The sequence below is a fragment of the Triticum urartu genome, chromosome 1 (genome assembly GCF_003073215.2).
Source record: "Triticum urartu cultivar G1812 chromosome 1, Tu2.1, whole genome shotgun sequence".
Classification (NCBI taxonomy): Eukaryota; Viridiplantae; Streptophyta; class Magnoliopsida; order Poales; family Poaceae; genus Triticum; species Triticum urartu.
The window spans coordinates 22,163,410-22,187,202 of record NC_053022.1 but is presented as its reverse complement, the minus strand read 5'-3'; the positions used below and the strand labels follow the sequence as shown (position 1 = coordinate 22,187,202).

Sequence of the window (23,793 nt, the reverse complement as noted above, 5' to 3'; positions counted from 1 at the left end):
GTATCGTTTCAACTTCGAAGGTCTCCTCGAGCTTAATGCTGAAGCGCCGATCATCATCCAGGTGAGGCATGTCGCACAGACCTCGATCGTCGTGGCACCAGCCGCATTCCCCCGGGAGACTTTCGTCGTCCGATGACGACATTTCCTACATTCATAATTCAAAACTACATAGGATGAGTGGTTCCTCTTCCAGATTAGGGTTTATCGATGACGAGCAACTGACATTAGTAATAACTATGAGTTGATATCACACTTCTATATGTATAACACAAGAGGCAGTTGATCCTACTTAATTAAGTACTAAGATACCCCAGCCCATGCATTTGTCGCAAGTACCACATATGTCCTATTTTTAGCAAAGTCATGCTAAAATTCACGAAAAATTTCAGCATGACCTTTGCTGAAAATAGGACATATGGAGTACCCGAATTTGCCGGAACGGAAGTTAATCGACATTCCGACAAACTCAAGGCCCTCTCGGGGTACCTGCAAAATCATTACGACACGATGGTCGGAGACAAAACCCAGCAAACTCCTTCCCTTCACTCGGGGTACAAAAATATATCTTCTAGCCATGAAAAATAATACCAACTAGGATCGGTATGACCTTGGTTTTTCATTTTCTGTATGATCAATTAAATCTTCTGCAAACTTATATGAAAAGGTTCGGCAACTTGAAACATAACTCTTGCTTGGTGTTCCAAATCATTTCATTTATATTTTAAATAACAGTAGGAATTATTTCATAATAGAATTTACCCCAAAAACAAATTCCTTTAATGCCATTTTCAAACTCTGAGTTGCCTCTGTTGCACTAAAACTAATTCAAATAATTTTTTACTAAAGTAGGAAATCAATGTTGACTAAATTTTTTAAGTGCTCTTCCTAAAAATCACTAAAGTATGAAATCTTTAACATAATGTACCCTGCAGCTTTGTTCAATTGGTACAGTCAACAGTGGGTTTCGTTCAATTGATCAGGAGTAGGAGATCTTGGTGTTAGACCAAAAATTCATTTATGTCGTCGTCCAAAAATTCCTAATCTAATGTCACAGTAGCCACTATCTACCACGCACCATACAGAAGCACATCAGGCAATCGAACTAGCAGCAGCAGCCAATTCACACTAGCAGGATCATTGGCTGTACCAACAAAATCACACTAAGCATTGACAGTACCAACAACATTGCCAGCACCATACAAAGTTGTTTCACTGGCAGCCACCAATCCAACCTAGTAGTTCACACTAGAGCAGTACACACGAGAGAGGAGACAGAGAGACGAGGAACTCACCGGCGTCAGGCGGTGAGGGCGGGGCGGAGTCGGGGGACGGCGGCGTCGGCGGCGAGGCGTGGAGGGGTCGGAGTTGGAGGAGGGAGACAGCCGGCGGCGCGCTTGGGTGGGGTGGGGGGAAACCTAACAGAGGGGCCGAGCGAGCGTGAGAGAGAGAAGGGCCAAAAATTCAGTGCTTCTTCAGAGGAGGGGAGAGGAGGTCAAGGACGACGGCGATGGCGGCGTAGCAGCGGGTGGGGCGGCGGCGGGTGGGGCAGGAGGCCGAAGGCGATGGACGGGCAGAGGAGGAGGGGGGCTTACGGGCGGAGGAGACCGGGCGGCGGCACAGTAGGTGGGGCGGCAGCGTAGTGGGTCAGCGGCGAGGACCGAGACGGCGAGGCGGGGCGGCGGCGCAGTGGGTCAGCGGCGAGGACCGAGACGGCGAGGCGGGGCGCGGGGGTCGTCGGAGCGAGGGGGGAGTGGAGGGAGGGACGAAGGGATCGGGTGAATTAGCTAGGGGGAAGATTACTAATGGCGCACCCCCTGGCGGTGCACCATTAGCTAGGGGAAAAAACTTAGTAATGGCGCACTGTTTACATAATGCGCCATTAGTACATTTGGAAAAATGAAAAAAAATTGTTACTAGTGGCGCCATTAGTGTCTTCCACACTAATGGCGCATCTGCACATGGTGCGCCACTGCTATATTGTAGTGACGCACCACATGTCAGGTGCGCTATTAGTATCTATTTTATTTATAGCCATTTTTCTAGTAGTGATGTATACACGCCATGCATAAACAAAGCCTTTTCATTCTGGCATGTTGCCTTGTTCGATGCACCTCTGCCTTCTGATATTGTAAAAGCATTTTCGGCAGATCTCCTGTCCTACAATCCTGTAATTTAATTTATTTTAAGGGATTAAACGTTTCTTCATCTAGCAGATCCGGGAAACTTAATCCATCAAACCAACTCGACCAAAAGTTCTCTTCATGTTCTTCTTCCTTCTTCCTCCTTCTTTCTATTTCTCCCTTTCACGCGGCCAAAGACGACTCTCGCCACTAGTGGATGTACGTCAGCCAGATCGGGCCTAGGATAGGTGATCCGGAAAAGTAAATGGATAGGGCCATGGTTTGGACACTTGTTCTTCAGAATGAGTTCTTCACATCTCCCTTGTCCTAGTGGCATGATGGTGTGGTCGAAACTCAACAAATCAATGGAATCGGCGCCGGCTACCATGTTTCTCTACACGTGATGTTTCTCCTCCATAGGACATTGTCAGCTCTTTCGCTGCTCTGCTGGTGGTCGGCGACGATGGGGAGGAGCACCGCCGAACCGTCGATGCTGACAAGAAGCGCCAACGTGGTCAGAAACTTTTGGGAAGACGAAAAAGTTTAAAAAAATGTTTGTCATAATCTTGCCCGAGACATTGAGGGAGGGAGGTGTGGCTGGGGGGAGGCACCACGGGCAGCGGGGTGGGACGGTGGGCAGCCGCCAACGAGGTGAGCGGCGGCGGCACTTGCCGTGGACAACATATCTTGAGATGCCCTTCTTTGGCCTAAATATAGTTTGAAGGGTGTTTTTGTAAAGGGTGTGAACTTGTAATTTTAAGGAGTTAGACGTTTAATGGATCTTCGAGTTAGGGTTAATTCCCTAAACGTAAAAAAATCCTCTCAAATATACTCATATTTGAAGCTGGTCGACCTCCATGCTTCTCCCATCTTGTAATCCCCTCCTAAAATCTAGAAAGATTAACTTTATTGTAGTGAGTGCGAACCATTTTTCGTACGAACCAGAGACTCTCTAGAGGACTACCTTCGTCCTGGTCTATTGGTCTTCATTGCATTTTGTGTCAAATTTTGGCCATAAATTTAACTAATAAAATATTCATGCATGTCACAAAAAATTATATCATTATCCGTTATATTTAAATACGAATCCAACGATATAATTTTTGTTGACATGCATTATCATTTTTTAGTTAAATATTTGATTAAATTTTGGCACAAATTACAAAGGGGACCAATAAACCAAGTCAGAGTTAGTGCTATAAACATATACGTACCTTGTAAATCACAGTCAATTAATGGGAATGTGGGGGGGAAACACTATCAGAACTAATGCTTGAAATATATTTCTGCCATCCAAAATATTGCATTTCAGCTTACTCCTATTGTTCTTTGATTGAAGCATCATCTTATTATTCTGTGATGTGAAGAAACATTCAACAGAGGAGGTATGACATTACATATTCTGGGGCTTTTGATGCTAGCCCCCAGCTGGATTTCAATATACCTTTCAGTTTTAGCATGTACCAAACCAAAATCACCATCATATACGTACATCACACTCTATCACTATCACGACAGTGACAAATTGGCATGAAAATTTCGTACGCCAGCAAACTCCAAACATCAAGGATGAATGAACAATCAATCAATCTCAAGGGGGGAAGAACTGATTTCTTATCAGTAGTTTACTACTGCGTCGTATAAGTATTTTTCACAATCAATCTCAAATTCTCAATCGCCATGGTAACCTCAGCGATCGAGCAGGATCAAATCAGTTCGCGTTACAAAAATTTTCATAGCAAATCACCATCAGAGTCCAGAGTATTATTCACATATAAAAGCTCGACGGGGGAATGAGCAGAGGCCGCTTAGCTCGAGGACTGGAGCTAGTAGTAGTACCCGCCGGCTCCGTGGTAGGCCATGGGCATCGGCACCGAGGTGCTCGACGCGAACGCGCTTCCGCCGCCGCCGACGGCGAGCCCGTTGAGGCCGCCCTGCCGGTACTGCGCCCACATCCTCTGCTCCTGCGCCAGCAGCTCCTGCTTCCGCTCCATCTCCGCCATCTGCACGTAGGACGGCGGCGGCACGGACAGCGAGGCCGCGAACGGGTCGCCGCCGACCGCGCCGTCGGGGCCCGGGAGCGCCAGGATGTTGTGTGCGGCGGGCGCGCCCGGGAGCGCCACGCTGCTCGCGCTCCCGGACGCGGCCTGCGCGCGCGCGTGGTGCCGGACGGCGCCCTGGTCGTACATCCCGTGCAGGAGGAGCGGGTCCATGCCGCCGCCCAGCGCTGCGGTTTGGCGCGACAGGTTGCTCGCCGTCTCCACCAGGGCCAGCTCCCAGTCGGCCTTCCCCGGCTCGGCCGCCGGCGTCTGCCACGCGGAGGTCGTCGTCGCCTTGGGGGCGCTGTCATCGGACGGGAACGCGACCCAGCTGCTGTTCGCGGACTGTGGCTGCTCCGAGAAGAGCGCGAGCGCCAGCTTGTTCCCCTGCTCGTCGGCTCCTGCCACGGACTCCCTGAGGTCCACCAGGTCAGTAGTCTGATCGGGTGCCCTGGACACCGGCGCGGCGCTAGCTTTCGCCGGCTCGGGCCTCGCCACCGTCGCAGCCTTGACATGCTCTGGGGCCGGGAGCGCCTTGATGCCGTTCATGTCGTACTCTGCTTGGTGGTGTTCGTCCTCGCTCGGGGAAGCTTCTTGAACAGCGTGCTGAAGCTGTCGCGGCGGCGGCGAGTTCTGAACTGCCCTGCCGCGCTCACGCACGAACTGCTCGAGCGTCTCGAGGAGCTTGTCGTCGATGCGCTTGACCTCCGGGAGGTCGGAGGACCGCGCCACGCCGGCGTCGTCGCACCACGAGTAGAAGGCGAGGAGGTCGTCGACGAGCCTGGCGGTGCTGACGTGCGCCTCGAAGGCCTTGACGCAGTCGGGGTACTCCATGTCGAAGAAGCGGTCGAGCAGGACGGCGAGCACGACGGCCACGTCCTCGTAGAGCCTGGCGCTCTCTTTGACGACGGGCCAGAGCGTGGCGAGCACGACGCGGCTGCGCCTGGCGGCTCCGGTGGGGCGGCAGGCGAGGAAGCGGTCGATGAGCTGCCGCAGCTGTTGCCCGCGCGCCAGCAGCCCCTCGACGTCCATGTCGTGGACCGAGACCGTCATGTCCGGAGGCGGCGAGGCGCCCCCGGCGCGGCCACCGTACCCGTACCCGTCGTCGGCGAAGCGCACGGTGCGGGGCGCGGGGAGGAGGGCGAGGAGGAAGCGGACGCGGTCGTCGAGGTAGAGCGCGTAGGCGCGCACGAAGGCGGAGTGGTCCCAGGACGCGGAGTGCGCCTCGTCGCGGAAGTCGGAGAGCGCCGCGAGCACGGGCGCCCCACCACCACGTCGACCCATCGAGACGGCGGGGCGGACGAGCTCGTGGCGGAAGTGCGGGTCGCCGTCGGCCACGAGGCGGTGGAGCAGCGCGAGGCACTTGGCGGCGACGACGTAGTCGCGGGTCCTGGCGAGGCGGCGCGACACGGTGGCGACGCAGGCGGCGACGTGGATCCTGGACGAGCCGGAGGTGAGGCGGAGCACCTCCTGCACGTGGCGCTCGTCGGGGGGGCCGTCGTCGTGCGCCGTGGCGCGCACGATCGCCACGTCCAGGTCCGGCGCCACCGCGCTGGACACCTTGGCGATGCCGATGGTCGCCTGGTCCTTGACCGCGCCCAGCGCCTTCCGGATCGACATGGCCGGCCGGAGAGCTCGCGATCAAGAATCCAAGATTCAAGAAGACGGTCGATCGGCGGGGTTCTTGAGGGGGGCGGAGTCAGGGACGGAGCAAGACGAGGACGCGGTTTTAGGAGGAGCGGTGGGGGTGCGCGGACGGCTGGGATTCGGCGGATTGAGGGGTCGGAGGGCCAGTCAATGGCTGCCGGCGGCGGCTGACGTGGGGGACCCGGCCGCGGAGTCTACGAGGGGGAGGGACTGCGGTGCGGTGCGTTGATTCTTCTGCTGCTGCGCGTTTCTTTCTGGAAAAATGGAGTGCGTCGTTGCGTTTCCTTCGGGCGGACCGGAGAATGCGGCACACAGACGAGATTTCGTTTCTGGGAAAATCCGGTAGCTTTCATGCTAAGGAAAATGGGATCAGAACGCCCCGGTTGAACCAGCATCGAAATATCCATATCTTCCATTTGGGCGGCGAGTTTCGGTCCGCCCGCTAGGAGTTAGTAGTACGTCTTGATGCATTTTTATTACTACATACAGATTTGCTAAATCACATCTAGATGGGATATAGTCATCTCATATTACGAAAGGCCATGCCTCTCTTGAGTATACCGTGGGATTTGCCAATGAGAATATGCTGCCGTACGATTCGTTCAAAGAGTATAATAACCTGGTGAAAATATGCTAGCTGCAGTAACGTCTGTTTCTTCACATCACAGAATAATAAGATGATGACATCATGCTGCAGTGCAGTTTCTTCAATCAAAGAATAATGAGCCGAAATACAATATTTCGGATGGTGGAAATGTATTTCAAGCATTAATTGAGTGTGATTTACAAGGTACTCCTTCCATTTCATATTACTCGTCGCTGATTTATTACAACTATGTACTAAATCATCGACAAGTAATATGAAACGGAGGGAGTATGTGTTTAAAGTACTCTTAGGAGGGGATTACACCACGAGAGAAACATGAAGGTCAACATGTTTCAAATATGAATCATGTATTCCGACAATGCAATGGAGTTGGGGGTTCTCTTATCGATTGGATTTGATCCGCATGAATCACTCTCTCCACATAGGCCAATCCTATTTCTCAAGAAGAAGAAAAGAAAACCTATCTTTGCTTGACATGTGGCAGTGCTAGGAGGCACTCGGGAAGAAAAAATGAGAGCTTGTAGCATCTCAGGCAGATGCCATAAAAGCTATATTTGAAGGGAATTAACCCTAACTTTTTTTTGAGGGGTAAGACAGTAGGAGAGGCTCCTACTGTGTGTATATATTTCTACCTTTTGAAAAGGTTACATGTGAGTTACAGTAGTGTTACAAGGGGTGTTCGACCACACCCCCATCACATGGAGGGGGGGTCGTGGAGGAATAAAAAGAGGTTACTATCTAGAAGGTACAAGGAGGGAATTAGGTAAGAGAGTTACAAAAAGTAGTTACAAATGTCCTCTGCGCCTCCTTTACCCTGTGTTGGAGGAGGCCAAAATCTCTCTTGAAACGTGTCAACCAAGAGCCAGTGCTGGGGTCGACCCCTCTGAAGTGTTTGTTATTGCGATCTTTCCACAAACTCCATGCTGCTGTGAGAAAAATTTCCATGAAGAGAGGTCGATGCTCAGACTCATTGATTTGTGCAATCAGATCAAGTCTGGAGTCAAACTCAGGCCAGTCAATGCCAAGTTTCTCCCAACAAGCTTCACTGAAGGGGCAGGTAAAGATCATGTGGTCTACGGTTTCTTCAATATGTTGTCCACACAGAAGGCAGTCAAAGACTTCACCAATGTTGTAATGACGACGTTTCAGCATGTTCCTTGTGTTCAAACGATCGAGAAGGAGCAGCCAGCCGAAAACTTTGATTTTCATGGTGCTTTTGGAACGCCAGAGCAACCTGAAGGTTGGGTGCTTTGGGGCAAGTCTAAAACAGAATCTGTAGTAATCAGCCGCTTTGAACTCTGTTTGCCCCCAGGTATAGTGCCAAACATCAGCGGTAGTCGTGGATGGGCGCATGTGGATGGACAAGGACTGCAGGTCTCGAACTTCCAATAAGGCTTCGGGAGAAAGCGGCAGGTGGAAAAGATCATGCAGTGACGTGCTCTCCAAGACTACCCTAACTTAACCGGGAGATACACTAAATGTCTAGCTCCTTAAATTTACAAGTTCACATCCTTTACATAAACACCCTTTAGACTATACTTCGGCCGAAGAAGGGCATCTCTCAAGATAAGTAGAGAGACGACCATGCTATCCACGACAACTGTCGCCGCCGCTCACCTCACCAAGAGTCGCCCCCCGGCCCATCCCGCTGCCCACAGTGCCTCCCCTTAGCCACACCTCCCTTCCTCAATGTCTCCAGCGAGATTACGACAAACATTTTTTTTACCTTTTTCGCCTTTCCAGACGTTTCTGACCATTGTGGTGCTTCTTCTCAGCGTCAACGGCTCGACGGCGCCCTACCCGTTGTTGCCGACCACCAACAGAGCAACGGCATGAACTGTCAAATCCTATGGACTAGAAACATCACATGTAGAGAAACATGGTAGCCCATGCCGATTCCAGTGATTTCTTGAGTTTTGGCTCACACCATCGTGCCAATAGGAGAAGGAAGATGCGAAGAACTCATTCTGAACAACAGGTGTCCAAACCATGGCCTGTGAAGTACGAATTCACCTACTTTCTCGATTCCATCTTCGCATGTGTACATCGCGCTCGACGAGCCTTATCCATTTACTTTTGCGGATCATCTGTTCTAAGCCCTAGCTAGCTGATGTACATCATCTAGTGGCGAGAGTCGTCGGTGGCCACGTGAAAGGGAGAGAAAGAAAGAAGGAAGAAGGAAGAAGGAAGAAAAAGATGAAGAGAACTTTTGGTCAAGTTGGTTTGACGGATTAAGTTTACTAGATCTGCTAGATGAAGTCAACTCTGGATACCTCACGCTGGATGGTGGCTATGGAGACTGATATACATATGGCCCCGCTGGAACATGTAATTGAGCCTAAAGATGTGCAGGTAAATGATATACCCGCAACTCGTCGTTCGTTGTCTTTTGATGTTACTGGGGCTAACTCTGCTCAGGTTGTGGAGGTGAATGGTGACGTATACCCAGATCTGAAGACCTCAAGTGACTACATGGTACAGCTTCCTCTTTCTGATCACAACGATGAGATCATCCTCACACCTCCCCTTGCGCCTGAAGTGGCACTAAGATTCAGCAAGCGCAATACACAAGGGGGACAGGAGCATATTGAAGCTAAAGCTATTAACCTGGCTCAGAAGAAGAACCTGGAAGGTAACATCAGTATATCTTGCAAGAATTCTTCCGGTGCTCTTTCTGATAAAGAATTAATGTATAGAGCCACTTGTATGGGGGTCAAAATACCTGATAATGATTTTACATGTGTGAATGTGCTTAGAGAGCTGGATAGGGTGAAAGAAAATCTAGATAGTAAAAAGAATATTGGGGACAATAATGCTGATATTGAGGATGATATTTTAGTTACCAATGGACTAGGAAAATCCGTTCCTGCTAACTTGACCTGGCTTGACCAAGATGAAACTGTATTTGAACAAAAAACCTCTGGTAAACTGAAGAATAGGAGACATAAAAAGAAATCTGCCGTTAAGCTCTCTAGGCCTGTGAATAGGAGCCAGAATAAGGCAGTATCCTCTGAAGATGTGTGATGTAGTCCTGCATTGCCTCCTGACAGGACTACTAGATCTTATTTTCATAAAAAACGTTCCAAATGAGAGGGCTCATTTGGAACTGTAGAGGGGTAGGCAAGAAAGGAATGGCCGCCTGCCTCTCAGACATGATTAGTGACCATTCTCTGGATTTTATTGGTTTGCAAAAAACTATGAAGGAACATTTTACTCCTAAATGCATTAGGAGAATTGACCCTTTTGGTCTTTTCCATTGGGAATGGATTCCATCTATGGGGAAGTCTGGTGGCATCTTAGGAGGAGTGAGGCAAGATACTATGGAAATCACCTCCTGTGCAAAAAGGAAATATGTTTTGCAGTTAAACCTGCACGATAAGAAGAAGAAAGCTGATTGGGGCCTGCTGGTGGTCTATGGGGCAGCCCATGAGGAGTTTAAAGAGGAATTTCTAATAGAACTGGCTGCTAGTTGTAGTAGCATGACTGTGCCTTATATTGTAGGGGGTGATTTCAATGTCTTGCGCCATGGTGATGAGAAAAATAAAAAGATGCAGAATAATAGAGCTACTGACATATTCAATTCCATCATCAATGCCTTGGCCCTGAGAGAGATTTATATCAGTGGGGGGAAATACACTTGGTATAATAACCAAGCTCACCCTACCCTGGAAAAACTGGATCGCATCTTGATGTCTGAAGGATGGGAGGATCTGTTTCCTATGGCATCTGTCAGGAAGTTGGTTCGGGAAATCTCAGACCATAATCCTTTACTTCTCTCTGATGGAGAAGAGGGGCGTGAAGCTCCTAAGCCTCGTGAGTTTCGTTTCAACATTCCTTGGATTAAAGATGAAAATTTCCTTCCTACTGTGAGTAGGATCTGGTCGAGGAAAGTGCACTCCTCGGACCCTATTGATATCTTAAATATCAAACTTAAGAGGTTTAAGAATTACTTTAAAGGGTGGGGGTCCAATAAGTATGGTCATGACAAGAGAAGGAAAGAAGAGCTTAGGTTGGAGTTAGCCTTATTGGAAGAATTGGAAGAAAATGGCCCCCTATCCCCTGAGATGTACAGTAACAAAATGGATATTAGTATGGAACTGCATGAGCTTTTGGTGAACGAAGAGATCTTTTGGTTGCAGCAATCTCATGAAAGATGGCTGCTGAAAGGGGATCTCAATACTGACTACTATCATAAAATTGCGAACGGGCGTAAAAGGAAAAACATGATACATTCCCTGAAAGTTGGGGATGTGGAAATAGAAGGGACTAGTAATTTTATTGCTCATGCAACAGAGTACTACAAAAACCTTTTCGGACCTGCACCCGGCAATGAGTTCCATATGGATCCTGATACTTGGACCATTAATGAAAAACTTGATGAGGAGCATAATGCTGATTTGTGTCGGGTCTTTACGGAGACTGAAGTTCAGGAAGCTCTGTCTGCTATGGCACACAATAGAGCACCTGGGCCGGACAACATTCCTGTAGAATTCTATCAGGTGTGTTGGGATATCGTGAAGGATGATATTATGCTCCTGTTTGAACACTTTCATAAAGGGGAATTGGACGTACAACGCCTTAACTATGGAGTGATTACTCTTCTCCCCAAAACCGCGGGCGCAGACAAGATTCAACAGTTCCGGCCGATTTGCCTCCTGAGATGTCCGTACAAACTTATCACTAAAGTCCTAGATAGGCGAGTTGAAAAATATGATGATAAGCTCATAAATAGGGCCCAGAACGCTTTCGTGAAAAAAAGGAATATCATGGACGGGGTGATGTCTCTGCATGAAATTCTTAACTATACTCACGTGAAAAAGAGAGTGGGGGTGATTCTGAAACTTGATTTTGAGAAGGCTTACGACAAAGTCAACTGGGATTTTATTCTTGAGTGTCATAAGCTCCGAGGCTTTAACGAAAAATGGTGCGGGTGGATTAGAAGTATCCTGCACAATGGGACTGTGAACATTAAGTTGAATAACCAAGTTGGCCCTTACTTTCAAAGTGCGAAAGGGGTCCGGCAAGGTGACCCCCATTCCCCTTTCCTGTTCAATTTAGATGTGGACTGTTTGGCTAAAATGATTACAAATGCCCAAAAAAGTGGCCTGATAGTGGGGCTGGCCGCTGATTTAATTCCTAATGGAGTAGCAGTTCTTCAGTATGCGGACGACACCATCATATGCCTGGAGCATGACATTGACAAAGCTGTTAACTTGAAAATGCTTCTCCATATATTTGAATTGATGTCTGGTCTTAAGGTGAACTTCCAGAAAAGTGAGATCCTCACTGTGGGAGGCGATGATAATGTGGTGAAAATGTATGCAGACCTATTTCGTTGCGAAGTGGGCAGTTTCCCCATTAAATATCTAGGGATGCCTGTCAGCTATACCAACCTTAGAAATTCAGATTGGGAATTCATTGTTACGAAATATATGAAAAAATTTGAAGCCTGGATAGGCAATGAAGCTTCGATGGGGGGGAGGCTGACCTTACTGGACTCGGTAGTCACCCAACTATCCTTATATCATATGTCTATGTGGCTCATGAATAAGACTTTCATTGAGCGCTTAGACAAACACAGAAGAAAGTTTTTCTGGCAAGGTTGCAATAAGAAGAGGAGGTACTATCTGGTTAGATGGGATAGGATCTGCAGATCCAGAGATAAGGGTGGCCTGGGTGTTAAGGATTTACACAAGCAGAATGTTAGTTTGATGGTCAAATGGTGGTGGAAACTAGAGACCCAAACGGGTATGTGGCAAGATATTGTTCGCGCGCGTTACCTGACTAATAAATCTATGGCGTCGGTAAAGCCTAGATTTTCTGATTCCCCCTGTTGGAAAGCCCTGCTTAAAGTCAAAGATATCTATTTGGTAGGTAGGAAAATTCATTTGGAATCTGGTGACCTTGTTAGAGTCTGGAAAGATTCCATAAACGGGATGAGTCCTTTTCAGACCCTCTACCCTTCGCTGTTTGAGATCTGCAATAATCAGGATTGCACTATTGATAGTTTCAAGTCTGTGGACGTCCACCCTTTCTTTAGAAGAAGACTCACCCCTGAATTATCTCGTCAATGGGAGGAAATAAACAAAATGATCAATAATATCCAGTTGAGTCAGGGTGTGGACAGGGTCTACTGGGGGCTTAATAGCAATGGCAAATTCTCCACCAAATCTGTGTATAAATGGCTTGAAAACCCTCTTAGTGGTTGTCATTATAGATGGATTTGGAGAGCCAAGATCCCTCTCAAAATCAAAATCTTCATGTGGCAACTGTCCCAGGACGCTGTGCTCACTAGACAAGTTATGAGAACGAGGAAATGGACTGGGAATCCCACATGTTCTTTCTGTAATGAGTTGGAAAACTCCCAACATCTGTTTTTTACTTGCCCTGTTGCTAAAGTGATCTGGAGATGCGTTGGGATGGTTCTGGGTACTGAGATGTGCCCGAATAGCTACTGGCAATATTTTGCTTGGTGCCACACTTTTCTTCCTGATGGACAAAAGTACTATACGGTGGGCTTGGCTGCTGCTTGCTGGGCCATTTGGCTAGCTCGAAATCGAGCTACATTCAAAAAAAAGTTTATCAAAACACCTTTTGAGATTGTTTTCTCCATGTGTTCTTTCCTACTGTACTGGACAGGACTGCAGGAAGAGGAGGGCGCCAAGGAGCTGGGAAGCGGTGCTGAGATGATCAGGTCGAGCACGATGCGCATGATGGAGATGTGCAATGCGGCGAGGGTGGCGATCGGAGGAGATTGAAGGGCTGCAATACCTCGTTGGCTGGAGTTGGGCGCCCGTACGATCATGTGGTGGTTTTTTGGTTCTTTTGCGAATGTCTCATGTCTCGGTCTGTAGCTAAAACTTATGGGTGTTTGCCGTGGATATTTGGTGCTGTCTAGGTTTTCGCCCCATGACATTCGTTTCGATGGCAGGCGAATGTAGTGGGTTTCCTGGCGGTGCCCGGACTCGCTTTACCTCTTTCCCTCCTCCTGAAATGTTTCTGAACTCTGTATTTCCGTTCAATTGCAATGGAAAGGGGTATAGCCCGGTTCAAAAAAAGATCTGCTAGATGAAGAAAAGTTTAATCCCTTAAATAAATTAAATTATTAGCATAAGGCGTTTTTTTTTGAAAAGGAGGATGACCCTCGGCCTCTGCATCTGGGCGTTGCATGCAGGCATTTTATTAATTATTCACAAAAACCTTAAAAAGTTATATATCAGTAAGACTGAAGCCACCATTCATGGCAACATCTGTCGCAACTCCTAAACTCTTGATGAAGGGGTGCCGAAAGTCCGAGTCAAATACCAAATATACCTCGCGCCAAAACCTAACATCTAAAGCTGGAGGCCCCAGCCAAGCCATAATGCTAGGTCTGGGGCACATATCGGTCTGGCGCACTCTCAGCAGGCACCGCACGCGTACGCTGCAGAGGACGTCACCACCGTCTTTCACTGATCCATCTTCAGAGCAAGTACTGACGCATCGACATTGCCATGCCTGCCGTCAATGCCACCACGATGCCAGACAGTGCCCCTGCCCTGCGTGAGTCCATCATCTCACGTTCGTTGTCGAACCCTGATGTGCCATGCCACTGAGACACACCGTCGTCGACGCGGTAGATGTACACTGCTCCACTCTCTGCGTCCTCCATCCAGCAGCTCCTCCAAAACAATGCCCTCACGAGGGAGAGCGACACCGAGAGCGCCGCCATCATCCAATCCGGGATAGTCAGATCTGGGGTTTTCCCCGGAGCATATCGAGTGGGTAGAAGGTGGCTGCAATAACAATGCCTTCAACAAGGTAACAAGCCATAGATGCCGCACCTGCCATGACCGTAATCCGAGCTCGATTTCACTGGCAGCTATGCCTTCCCAACTCACCGCCGGGACTAGATGTGGGACCAAGAGGTCCGCCACAACCAGTCGGCACACCAACTCCGGCGGAGGAGTAGGCCATCACTGCCATGTTTGGGCCGCTACCTGAGGCTTCCTCATGCTGCAGGACTAACCCAGGAGCACCTCCGCGTACCACCGTCGGAGCCGTTAAGATGCAGAAGGGGCAATCAAGTGTAGGTTGCGCGCGCGCCCAAATCCATTTGGGCCCAGATCGGGCCCGCCTGCAGCACCTCGCGGCCACCCACTGCCGTCTACGCCGCTCGTCGCCGCAAGCACGTCGAGCCATGCTGGCCGCCGCAACCCTGCAGCACTACTGCCGAAGAGGCCGGGACGGGCACCGCTGCCGCGATCCAGATCGTCGACCAAGGAGATCCGCCACCGCCGCGCCGCGCAGGCTTTGCCCGGTGATGACCTCGGCGGCAGTGGGAGGAGAGGCGTCGCGGGGAGGACTGTTGGCAGCCGGCGTTGAGAGACCCCGTGTGGAACGGCGCGGCCGCGAGAGCTTGGGTCGGGAGCCTTTCTAGGGTTGAGAGTTTTAGGTCGTGAATGAAAAGGCATATGCTTTTTCATTATACGATTATAGGTTAGGAGATCTGCTGGAAATCTATATCTATACCTACTAATAAAGCAAGGTGCGTTTCTCCGATTTTTTCATCCGTTCACCGCTAAAAGATTATTTTTTTCCCTATATCTGAGGTGGTACTAAAGTTTCGTACTCCATCTGTTGGCAAAGGAAAAACGATTTATGCAGAATTTCGTACATGGGCTGCGCGCCTATGGCCGAGCTGGGTTACAGACCTTCACAGATCTGGCGTTCAATTCTGGATGGACGCGATATCCTTTCACAGGGGGTCATTAGAAGAATTGGGGACGGAAAAACCACGGAGATCTGGTCGCAAAATTGGATTCCAAGGGCTAGTGTCAAGAGGCCCATCGCTTCTTTACAGCAGAACCCGCCGATGAAGGTGGCACAACTGATTGATGCTACTTCTGCTTCGTGGAAGGAGGACTTGGTTAGGTCGACGTTCACTCAATTTGATGCTGAGGAGATTTTGCGAATCCCACTGTGTACACGTAATGTGGACGACTTCTGGGCCTGGCATGAGGAGAGCAGGGGGGTTTTCAGTGTGCGATCGGCATACAGAATGATTATAAGAACAAAATTGCACCGGGAAGCATGGCTAAATGAAGAGGAGGGAGCGTCCAATGACCAGCAAGAGCAGAATAAATGGAGCAGCATTTGGCATATACAGGTACCTTCTAAACTGCGCATGTTTGTGTGGCGTTTGGCCCATCAATCCATGCCAACCGGAACACTTTTGAAGCATCGTAACACGGCGACAGAGGAGACTTGCCTTATCTGTGGTGCGGTTGATACTTGGAGACATGCTCTACTAACTTGCCCCATGGCGAGCAGCATATGGGCCTTGGCGCCAGAAGATTTGGTGCAACAGTTGGTGGAGAGGCAGGAAGTCAATCCAAAAGAGTGGCTGTTTGCTTTACATGAAATATTAGACAGCAACAATTTTGTGAGGTTAATTGTTACCATATGGGCCATCTGGGGAGCACGAAGAAAGGCGATTCATGAGGACATTTTCAAATCACCTAGTGCTACAGATGGTTTCATTACTAGTTACCTCGCAGATCTTCAGGTTGTCAATGGCATAACAAAAAGACCGGCAACGGTGGTGCAAGCAAGACCGACACAATGGCAGGCTCCGATTGAGAGGTGTGTCAAGGTGAATGTAGATGCAGCGGTTTTTGGTCAAGCAAGATTCGGAGCTGTGGCGGCGGTATGCAGAAGCTCGGACGGAACGTTCCAAGGAGCCTCTACGATGTTTTTCAGGTATATTGTTGATCCCCAGACACTCGAGGCACTGGCCATCAGGGAGGCTTTAGCTTTGTCAGATGATTTATATCAGAGGAGGATACATGTTGCATCTGACTGCAAGGTGGTGGTTGACGATCTGAAGGAGGAAAACTCATCGGGTTATGGTGCCATTATACATGAGATAGTTCGCCGATCGAATGATTTTGAGATACGTAAATTTAGTCATGAGTTTAGGAGCTCGAATGTTGAAGCTCACAACTTAGCGAAGCATGCTTTATCCCTCAGGGTTGGCCGCCATGTTTGGTTAGGGCACCCCGCAGAACTTTCGTTCGTCCCTGTAAACATTGTGACGTCTTAATAAAAGCTTCGCGAGGTTGTCTCAAAAAAAAATTATATTTCCCACTCAATGCGGAAACTAATTTAAACTACGCACAGGGCGCCCAAGACTCGGCAGCTCATTTTTTTATGTGTTCCTACTGCAAGTCTATTTTATCCATTTTTTCAGAAATTCAAAATTTTTAAAAAATGTTCGCAATTGTAATTTTTCAATTTTTATTCAAAATTTCGTAAAAAATACAAACTACAAAAATGTGTTCCTACTCTGCAAAATGTTTGGATTTTTTTGTCATGCCAAAATTTATTCAAATATAAATTACAAAAATACTCCCATTTTTCAAGAAATGTTTGTATTTTTCAAAATTGTTCAACATCTAAACAAATGAATTTTAAAAATGTTTCAAATTCAAAAATATTCTTGTTTTAACGATATGTTTAAAAATTGAAAATAAAGTTTGAATTAAAGAAACACATTTTCTAAAAAAAAATCTGCATTTTTAAAACATGTTCCCATTTTAAAAAAATCACAACTTAAAAAATGTTCGTATTTTTATAAGAAGGTTCATGTCTTTAAGAAATGTATGTGCATTTCAGGAAATGTTCTGTTCAAATATTTGTTCTTGATTTGTTCAAAAATGTTTGGAATTTTCAAAAAAAACATCCATAATTTGGAAAATTGTTCAAGTTGCCAAGTATATTCGGTAGTTCATGTTATGAATTCCAGAATTGTGTTCCTATTTAAATATGTTTGAAATTATAATTTTTTCTCATTCCGATTTTTTTCAGACTATAAAATATTATTCCCATTTTTTGAATTTTTTTGGGTTTTTCAAAAAATAATTCAAGATTTAAAAAATGTTACAAATTAGAATTATTGTTTTAGTGATATGTTCAAAAATTGAAAATAATATTTGCATTAAAAGACACATTTCTAAATTTCTTCTATATGTTCAAAATATTTTCCCGTTTCCAAAAATTGTTCACAACTTAAAAAAACGTATTTTTATAAAACGTTCATGTTTTAAGAAATGTTTGTGGATTTCAACAAATGTTCCATTCAATTTTTTTGTTCGTCATTTTAAAAATGCGTGTAATTTGGAAAATTGTTCATGTTGCCATGTATATTTGGATTTCATAGTTATCGGTTTTTGAATTTTTTTTAAAAAAGTGTCGAATCTCGTGTTGCATTATATTCTTTTATATTTATGCTGACCATTGGTTAGCAGAACACGTTTGTTTGAGTGGCTAGCAACATGTGGTCGGGTCTTTGAGGTCGTGAGGTCGATCACTCCCATATTGGGCATGCTCTGCATCCGGCGCATCGAGTTAAGTCGGCTTGTTCAGAATAAGGGACACCATAAGTTATTGACAGTGGTAGCTTCCATGTGCCAATAAAAAAGAATATGCTGGTTAATTATAATTGAAACAAATTATAGGCATGTGTCAATAAAAAAGAATATACTAGTTTGGCCCTAATTAAAGGGTGCCATGTTGAACTAGAGAATACGGATATGTGAGGGTCTTAATTCATTCTTATATTGAGCTAGAGGTATATAATTTTATTATCTCGTTGCAACGCACGGGCATATGTGCTAGTGTTTTTACAATATCTGAAGGCAGAGGTGCATCGAACAAGGCAACATGCTAGAATGAAAAGGCTTTGTTTGTGCATGGAGTGCATACTCTGCACATCACTTTCCGAGTTCTGTATGTATGACAGAAATCATAATGCATTGACAGCATGCGAATAGCAGTGCATGGGCTACATGCAAATGGCAGGAGAAGAGGCGATGCCACACGGATTAAGACCCATGTAATTGTGAAGGCTTGTTTTGTTTGCTTCCTAGATTAGGTTCAAGGAAGTGATGCAAATATTTTAAGTCGTTCTGTTTGGATGTATGCATGTATCCTGCGCGAGAGATATTGATAGCAGTGCATGAGGATGTTCCAGTTTCTTTGGAGATGAAAGGATATTATTCTCGTTGGAGTAGTACATATCACGAAGTTGCGGTAAAAAATCTCGGAAGAACAATTAGTCACAAATTACTTTAAATGCCTTTGTATTTTCCATCTATTAGTAATCTTTGTTTTCTACTGGATTATGTAACTTTTAGGGCTTTCTCCAGAAATTTTCTTAATACAAACTGATATGCAATTTGGTGGGCGTCTGAGCCGCGCTTTCTAGCCATGCATGAGTTGTTTTTTGTCTGCTAGTGCATGTCATTATCAGTATTTAATAGTTCGATTTGAAAAAAACAGCTTCACGTACAATTATTTTGATTTTCTAAATTTTTAAAAAGCCATATCTATCAAAACGTGCGTCGGAATTCAGATCCGTCTTTACTGTTGAATTCTTTGCGACGAGATCTTTGAAACTAAATCCCGCATGGGTATGTTTCGACGAAATTTTTTTATGCCAACTTTGGCGCTATATTGTGCAACTTTAGTACTGTTTTGTGCAACTTTAGTACTACATGGTGCAATTTTTTTTAAACCCAGTTTTTTGGAGCTACATCCACAATAGTTGTAGTTACACACATAGTAGTCCTAGTTGGCACATGTACTTGCACAATCTGGTCCGCATAGTCGCATATGAATTGTCATAGTTTGTAATGTAGTCTAGTTCCACACACATTGATATTTAGTTGGCTTGTAACGTAGTCCAGTTGCACACACATTGATGTTTAGCTGGCATGAAGACTAGTTGCACACACATATCCTTAGTTGGCTTGTAATATAGTCTAGTTGCACACACATATGCTTAGTTGGCTTGTAATATAGTCTAGTTGCACACACATTGATGTTTAGTAGGCAGGGCACTAGTTGCACACACGTATGAGCAATTGGCACGACAATGTAGTCTAGTTGCACATAAATTGATATTTAGTTGACAGGACTATTGGCACACACATACTCAGTTGGCGCGGCAATGTAGTTTAGTTGCACACACATTGATGTTTAGTTGTCGCGACTATTGGCACACACATATGCTAAGTTGGCGCGGTATGTAGTCTAGTTAGACAGACATTGATGTTTAGTTGGCAAGAAGACTAGTTCGTCGAAACATCCCTATGTGGGATCTACTTTTGAAGAGCACGTCGCGAGTGTTTCAACAGTGAAAATGAATCTTAATTTCGATGCACGGTTTAAAAGTTATGGTTTTTTAAAAAAACTGAAAACATGAATTAAATGCGTTCACATTCATTCACATGTATGATTTGCAATTATTTATTCTCTTCACATATATCCACACCTGTTTACTTTTTCTAATATGAGTCACGGAGACAAAAACTTATCTTTTTCGGCCGGCCATCACGGAGGACTAATGGGCAGCTAGCCGCGGGTTAGACGCGTCCAACTATTTATTGGTAGCATTTTCTCTCTCCAGAATGCAACATAGTCTTACTTGGTAGAAGTCTTCTAACAAACTAGAAATCATATCTACTATAGGAATTTAGCAAACACAAAAACAATAAATTAATCCCCATCTGTACACATTTTCAAAGAATCACAACGATACTTGTATTACGTAAAACACTTGTCAAACGCAAGAAAACCATAGTTCTTGCCAAACTGCAAATAGAATCCTGGGTGCCAATGCACCAATGTAAAAGACAAAAGAAAACACAAATGTGAAATAGTTCAGTATATTATGTTCCAGCACTACTGTCCTAATTAAAGTCTAAACTCATCAAAAATAATCTATGAAATCTGTGCTTAGCCTGATGAAGTCGTGGGCTTCTTCGCACCGTTTTTGAAACAAGAGACTTCTTTGCTTTTTCCTCTTTTGCAATAAAGTCAATGCACTTGTTCTTCAACTCGAGGCAATTGTACATGTCAGCGCAAGCTTGAATATCCGTAACTGTATCCATTGACACATTATCCCGTAACTTTTGGACACACATAAGCTTTAGCCGGTCTAGTGCGTACCGGTCTGCAGCGGCGAGTAAATCAAACACTACCTCGTTGGAAAGGTTATCCTCTGTTGTAGGAAACTCATCCGTGTATTTGAACCGAAGAATACGTTTGAATGTTGAAGGTGTGATATCGTGCAGCGTGATGGATCCCATTGTAGCTTCAGCCATGAACCCAAAAAGCTCTGCCTTGAAGACGGGTGAGCGGGCTGTAAGAATCACTCGGTTCACGGGGAATTTCTCGCTGTCGACAGTAAATGACACGTCCGTCCCATATGCCTGATCCAGTAAGCACCCGAGATGGTTCTTGATGTCGTATGGCGGCACGGTGACATGAGGGGTAGTATAACGCGTGACCATGATGGTGCATACGAACGTGATGTGTCCTTCAATAACATAGTTTTCCTCGAGGACCGTTCTTTCCACAAACCGACGCCACCCCCAGTCGTCAAGGTTGGCGGGGTCGCCCATGAATGTGAACTTGTGAAGGTAAGTCTTTACTCGTATTTCTGATGGATTGTCATCTCTATCCTTTATGAAGGCGACGAAGTTGGAGCGTACTGGAATCACCCATGTGCTTAAGGAAGATGGAAACGTAATTTCCTATGTCATTTTTGGAGTAGAACACGGGTCCCCGCGGGTAACAGTCGATCCTCCACAGGTGTTGGCCGACGGAGACGACCTCGCCGATGGCAAGGTGCTTGACTTGCTCGTAGTTTAGCTTGAAGTGGAGGGAAGCAGAATCCACGGCAGTGGTGGTCGTCGACGCCGGCGGTACTGGTATTCTTGTGCTTTCTTTTTTACTCACTGTATATGATCATATCGAACAGTTAAGTACACCAGTTCTCAAACCTGGAGATCGAAAGAAAAGATTAGACACTACTAGACGATCCAAACGAGAGGGCACTCACTGGCGGCTGGCTATCGGCCAGAGTTGGCGGTGGCCGTCGGTGGTGATGCTGCTCTACCGGCCGTGCTTGTCGCCGCGGTCCTTGCCGGAGCCGTCGTCCACCAGATGTTTGGGCTCGCTCCTGGGTCCCTAGAGTTCGATCTATTATCGTCCCCAACGTATTGCGCCTTTTCTGCAGAGTCTTATTGTACCATGCGATCAGACCATTTATCGTTAAGATTCTTTGGGTTTATTTCCAGGTATATCTTTTTTTAATTGTTTAAATTGCTTACCGCATGTGTCACGTGGTAGGTATATCTCTTGTATGTATTTATACCATGTTTATATACGAGATAATCCAACAACAGGAGCGCAAGAAGAAGAAGAAGGTTCAACAGCGGCGGCACGAGCTTGAGAGGAAGCATGAGGCTCACCCCAACTGTGGTGGGGGCCATGGAGACCCAATGGCCAAGAAGCCGCGTGCGCCTGCAGATCCACTAGCGGTGGCGCTGCCCTGTGTGTCCAAGGGTACGGCGGAGAAGCCCATCACAGTGGAGGAGGCACTGGATATCGAGTGCTTCAAGTGCGGGCGCCGTAGCAATAGCAATAAACTAAACGATCATAGTGCTAAGCTAACGGATGGGTCAAGTCAATCACATCATTTTCTAATGATATGATCCCGTTCATCAAATGACAACTCATGTCTATAAGTAGGAAACTTAACCATTTTTGATTAATGAGCTAGTCAAGTAGAGATATACTAGTGACACTCTGTTTGTCTATGTATTTACACATGTACTAAGTTTCCGGTTAATACAATTCTAGCATGAATAATAAACAATTATCATGATATAAGAAAATATAAATAACAACTTTATTATTACCTCTTTCTTCAATAATTTATATCTCATCACGTCTTCACCATATCAGATCATAACATACCCTGCAAAAACAAGTTAGACGCCCTTTACTTTGTTGTTACAAGTTTTACGTGGCTACTACGGGCTTCTAGCAAGAACCGTTCTTACCTACGCATCAAAACCACAACGATTTTTCGTCAAGTGTGCTGTTTTAACCTTCAACAAGGACCAGGAGTAGTCAAACTCGATTCAAGTAAAGTTGAAGAAATAGACACCCACTAGCCACCTGTGTGCGAAGCACGACGGTAGAACCAGTCTCATGAACGCGGTCATGTAATGTCGGTCTGGGCCGCTTCATCCAACAATACCGCTAAATCAAAGTATGACCTGCTGGTAAGCAGTATGACTATTATCGCCCACAACTCTTTGTGTTCTACTCGTGCATATAACATCTACGCATTGACCTGGCTCAGACGCCACTGTTGGGGAACATAGTATTTCAAAAAAAATTCCTACGAACACGCAAGATCTATATAGGAGAAGCATAGCAACGAGATGGGAGAGTGTGTCCACGTACCCTCGTAGACCGAAAGCGGAAGCGTTTAGTAACGCGGTTGATGTAGTCGAACGTCTTCGTGATCCAACCGATCAAGTACCGAACGCACGACACCTCCGCGATCTGCACATGTTCAGCTCGGTGACGTTCATCGAACTCTAGATCCAACTGAGGCCGAGGGAGAGTTTCGTCAGCACGACGGCGTGGTGACGGTGATGATGAAGTTACCGACGCAAGGTTTCTCCTAAGCACTAGGACATTATGACCGAGGTGGAAAACTGTGGAGGGGGGCACCGCACACGGCTAAAGATCAACTTGTGTGTCTATGGGGTGCCCCCTTCCCCCGTATATAAAGGAGGGGAGGAGGAGGAAGGCCGGCCACAAGGGGCACGCCCAAAGGGGGGATTCCTACTCCTAGTAGGAGTAGGTTTCCCCCTTTCCTAGTGCAAGTAGGAGAAGAAGGAAGGAGAGGAGAGGGAGAAGGAAAGAGGGGGGTGCCACCCCCTCCCTAGTCCAATTCGGACCAGCCCATGGGGGGCGCGCGGCCTCCCCTTGTGGCCCTTCTCTCCTTTCCACTAAGGCCCAATACTTCCCCCGACGAATTCCCATAACTCTCCGATACTCCGAAAAATACCCGAACCACTCAGAACCTTTTCGATGTCCGAATATAGCCTTCCAATATATCGATCTTTACGTCTCGACCATTGCGAGACTCCCCGTCATGTCCGTGATCTCATCCGGGACTCCGAACAAACTTTGGTCATCAAATCACATAACTCATAATACAAATCATCGTCGAACGTTACGTGTGCGGACCCTACGGGTTCTAGAACTATGTGGACATGATCGAGACACATCTGCGGTCAATAACCAATAGCGGAACCTGGATGCTCATATTGGCTCCTACATATTCTACGAAGATCTTTATCGGCCAAGCCGCACAACAATATATGTTGTTCCCTTTGTCATCGGTATGTTACTTGCCCGAGATTCAATCGTCGGTATCATCATACCTAGTTCAATCTCATTACCAGCAAGTCTCTTTACTCGTTCCGTAATGCATCATCCTGCAACTAACTCATTAGTCACATTGCTTGCA

General features: G+C 46.5%; 2 protein-coding genes across 2 annotated transcripts; both read right to left on the bottom strand.

The window, feature by feature from the left end:
- Nucleotides 1-3,694: 3,694 nt before the first annotated feature.
- LOC125543850 (putative clathrin assembly protein At2g25430) lies at nucleotides 3,695-5,924 on the bottom strand. The gene has a single exon (XM_048707335.1). The coding sequence runs from the start codon at nucleotides 5,777-5,779 to the stop codon at nucleotides 3,947-3,949; it is 1,833 nt and encodes a 610-aa protein (XP_048563292.1). The 5' UTR covers nucleotides 5,780-5,924; the 3' UTR covers nucleotides 3,695-3,946.
- A 14,222-nt stretch (nucleotides 5,925-20,146) lies between these two features.
- Nucleotides 20,147-21,733, bottom strand: LOC125532593 (BTB/POZ and MATH domain-containing protein 2-like). Its single transcript, XM_048696596.1, has 3 exons — nucleotides 21,616-21,733; nucleotides 20,979-21,196; nucleotides 20,147-20,938 (listed from the first exon to the last, which is right to left on the bottom strand). The coding sequence occupies exons 1-3, from the start codon at nucleotides 21,731-21,733 to the stop codon at nucleotides 20,147-20,149; spliced, it is 1,128 nt and encodes a 375-aa protein (XP_048552553.1).
- Nucleotides 21,734-23,793: the final 2,060 nt, after the last annotated feature.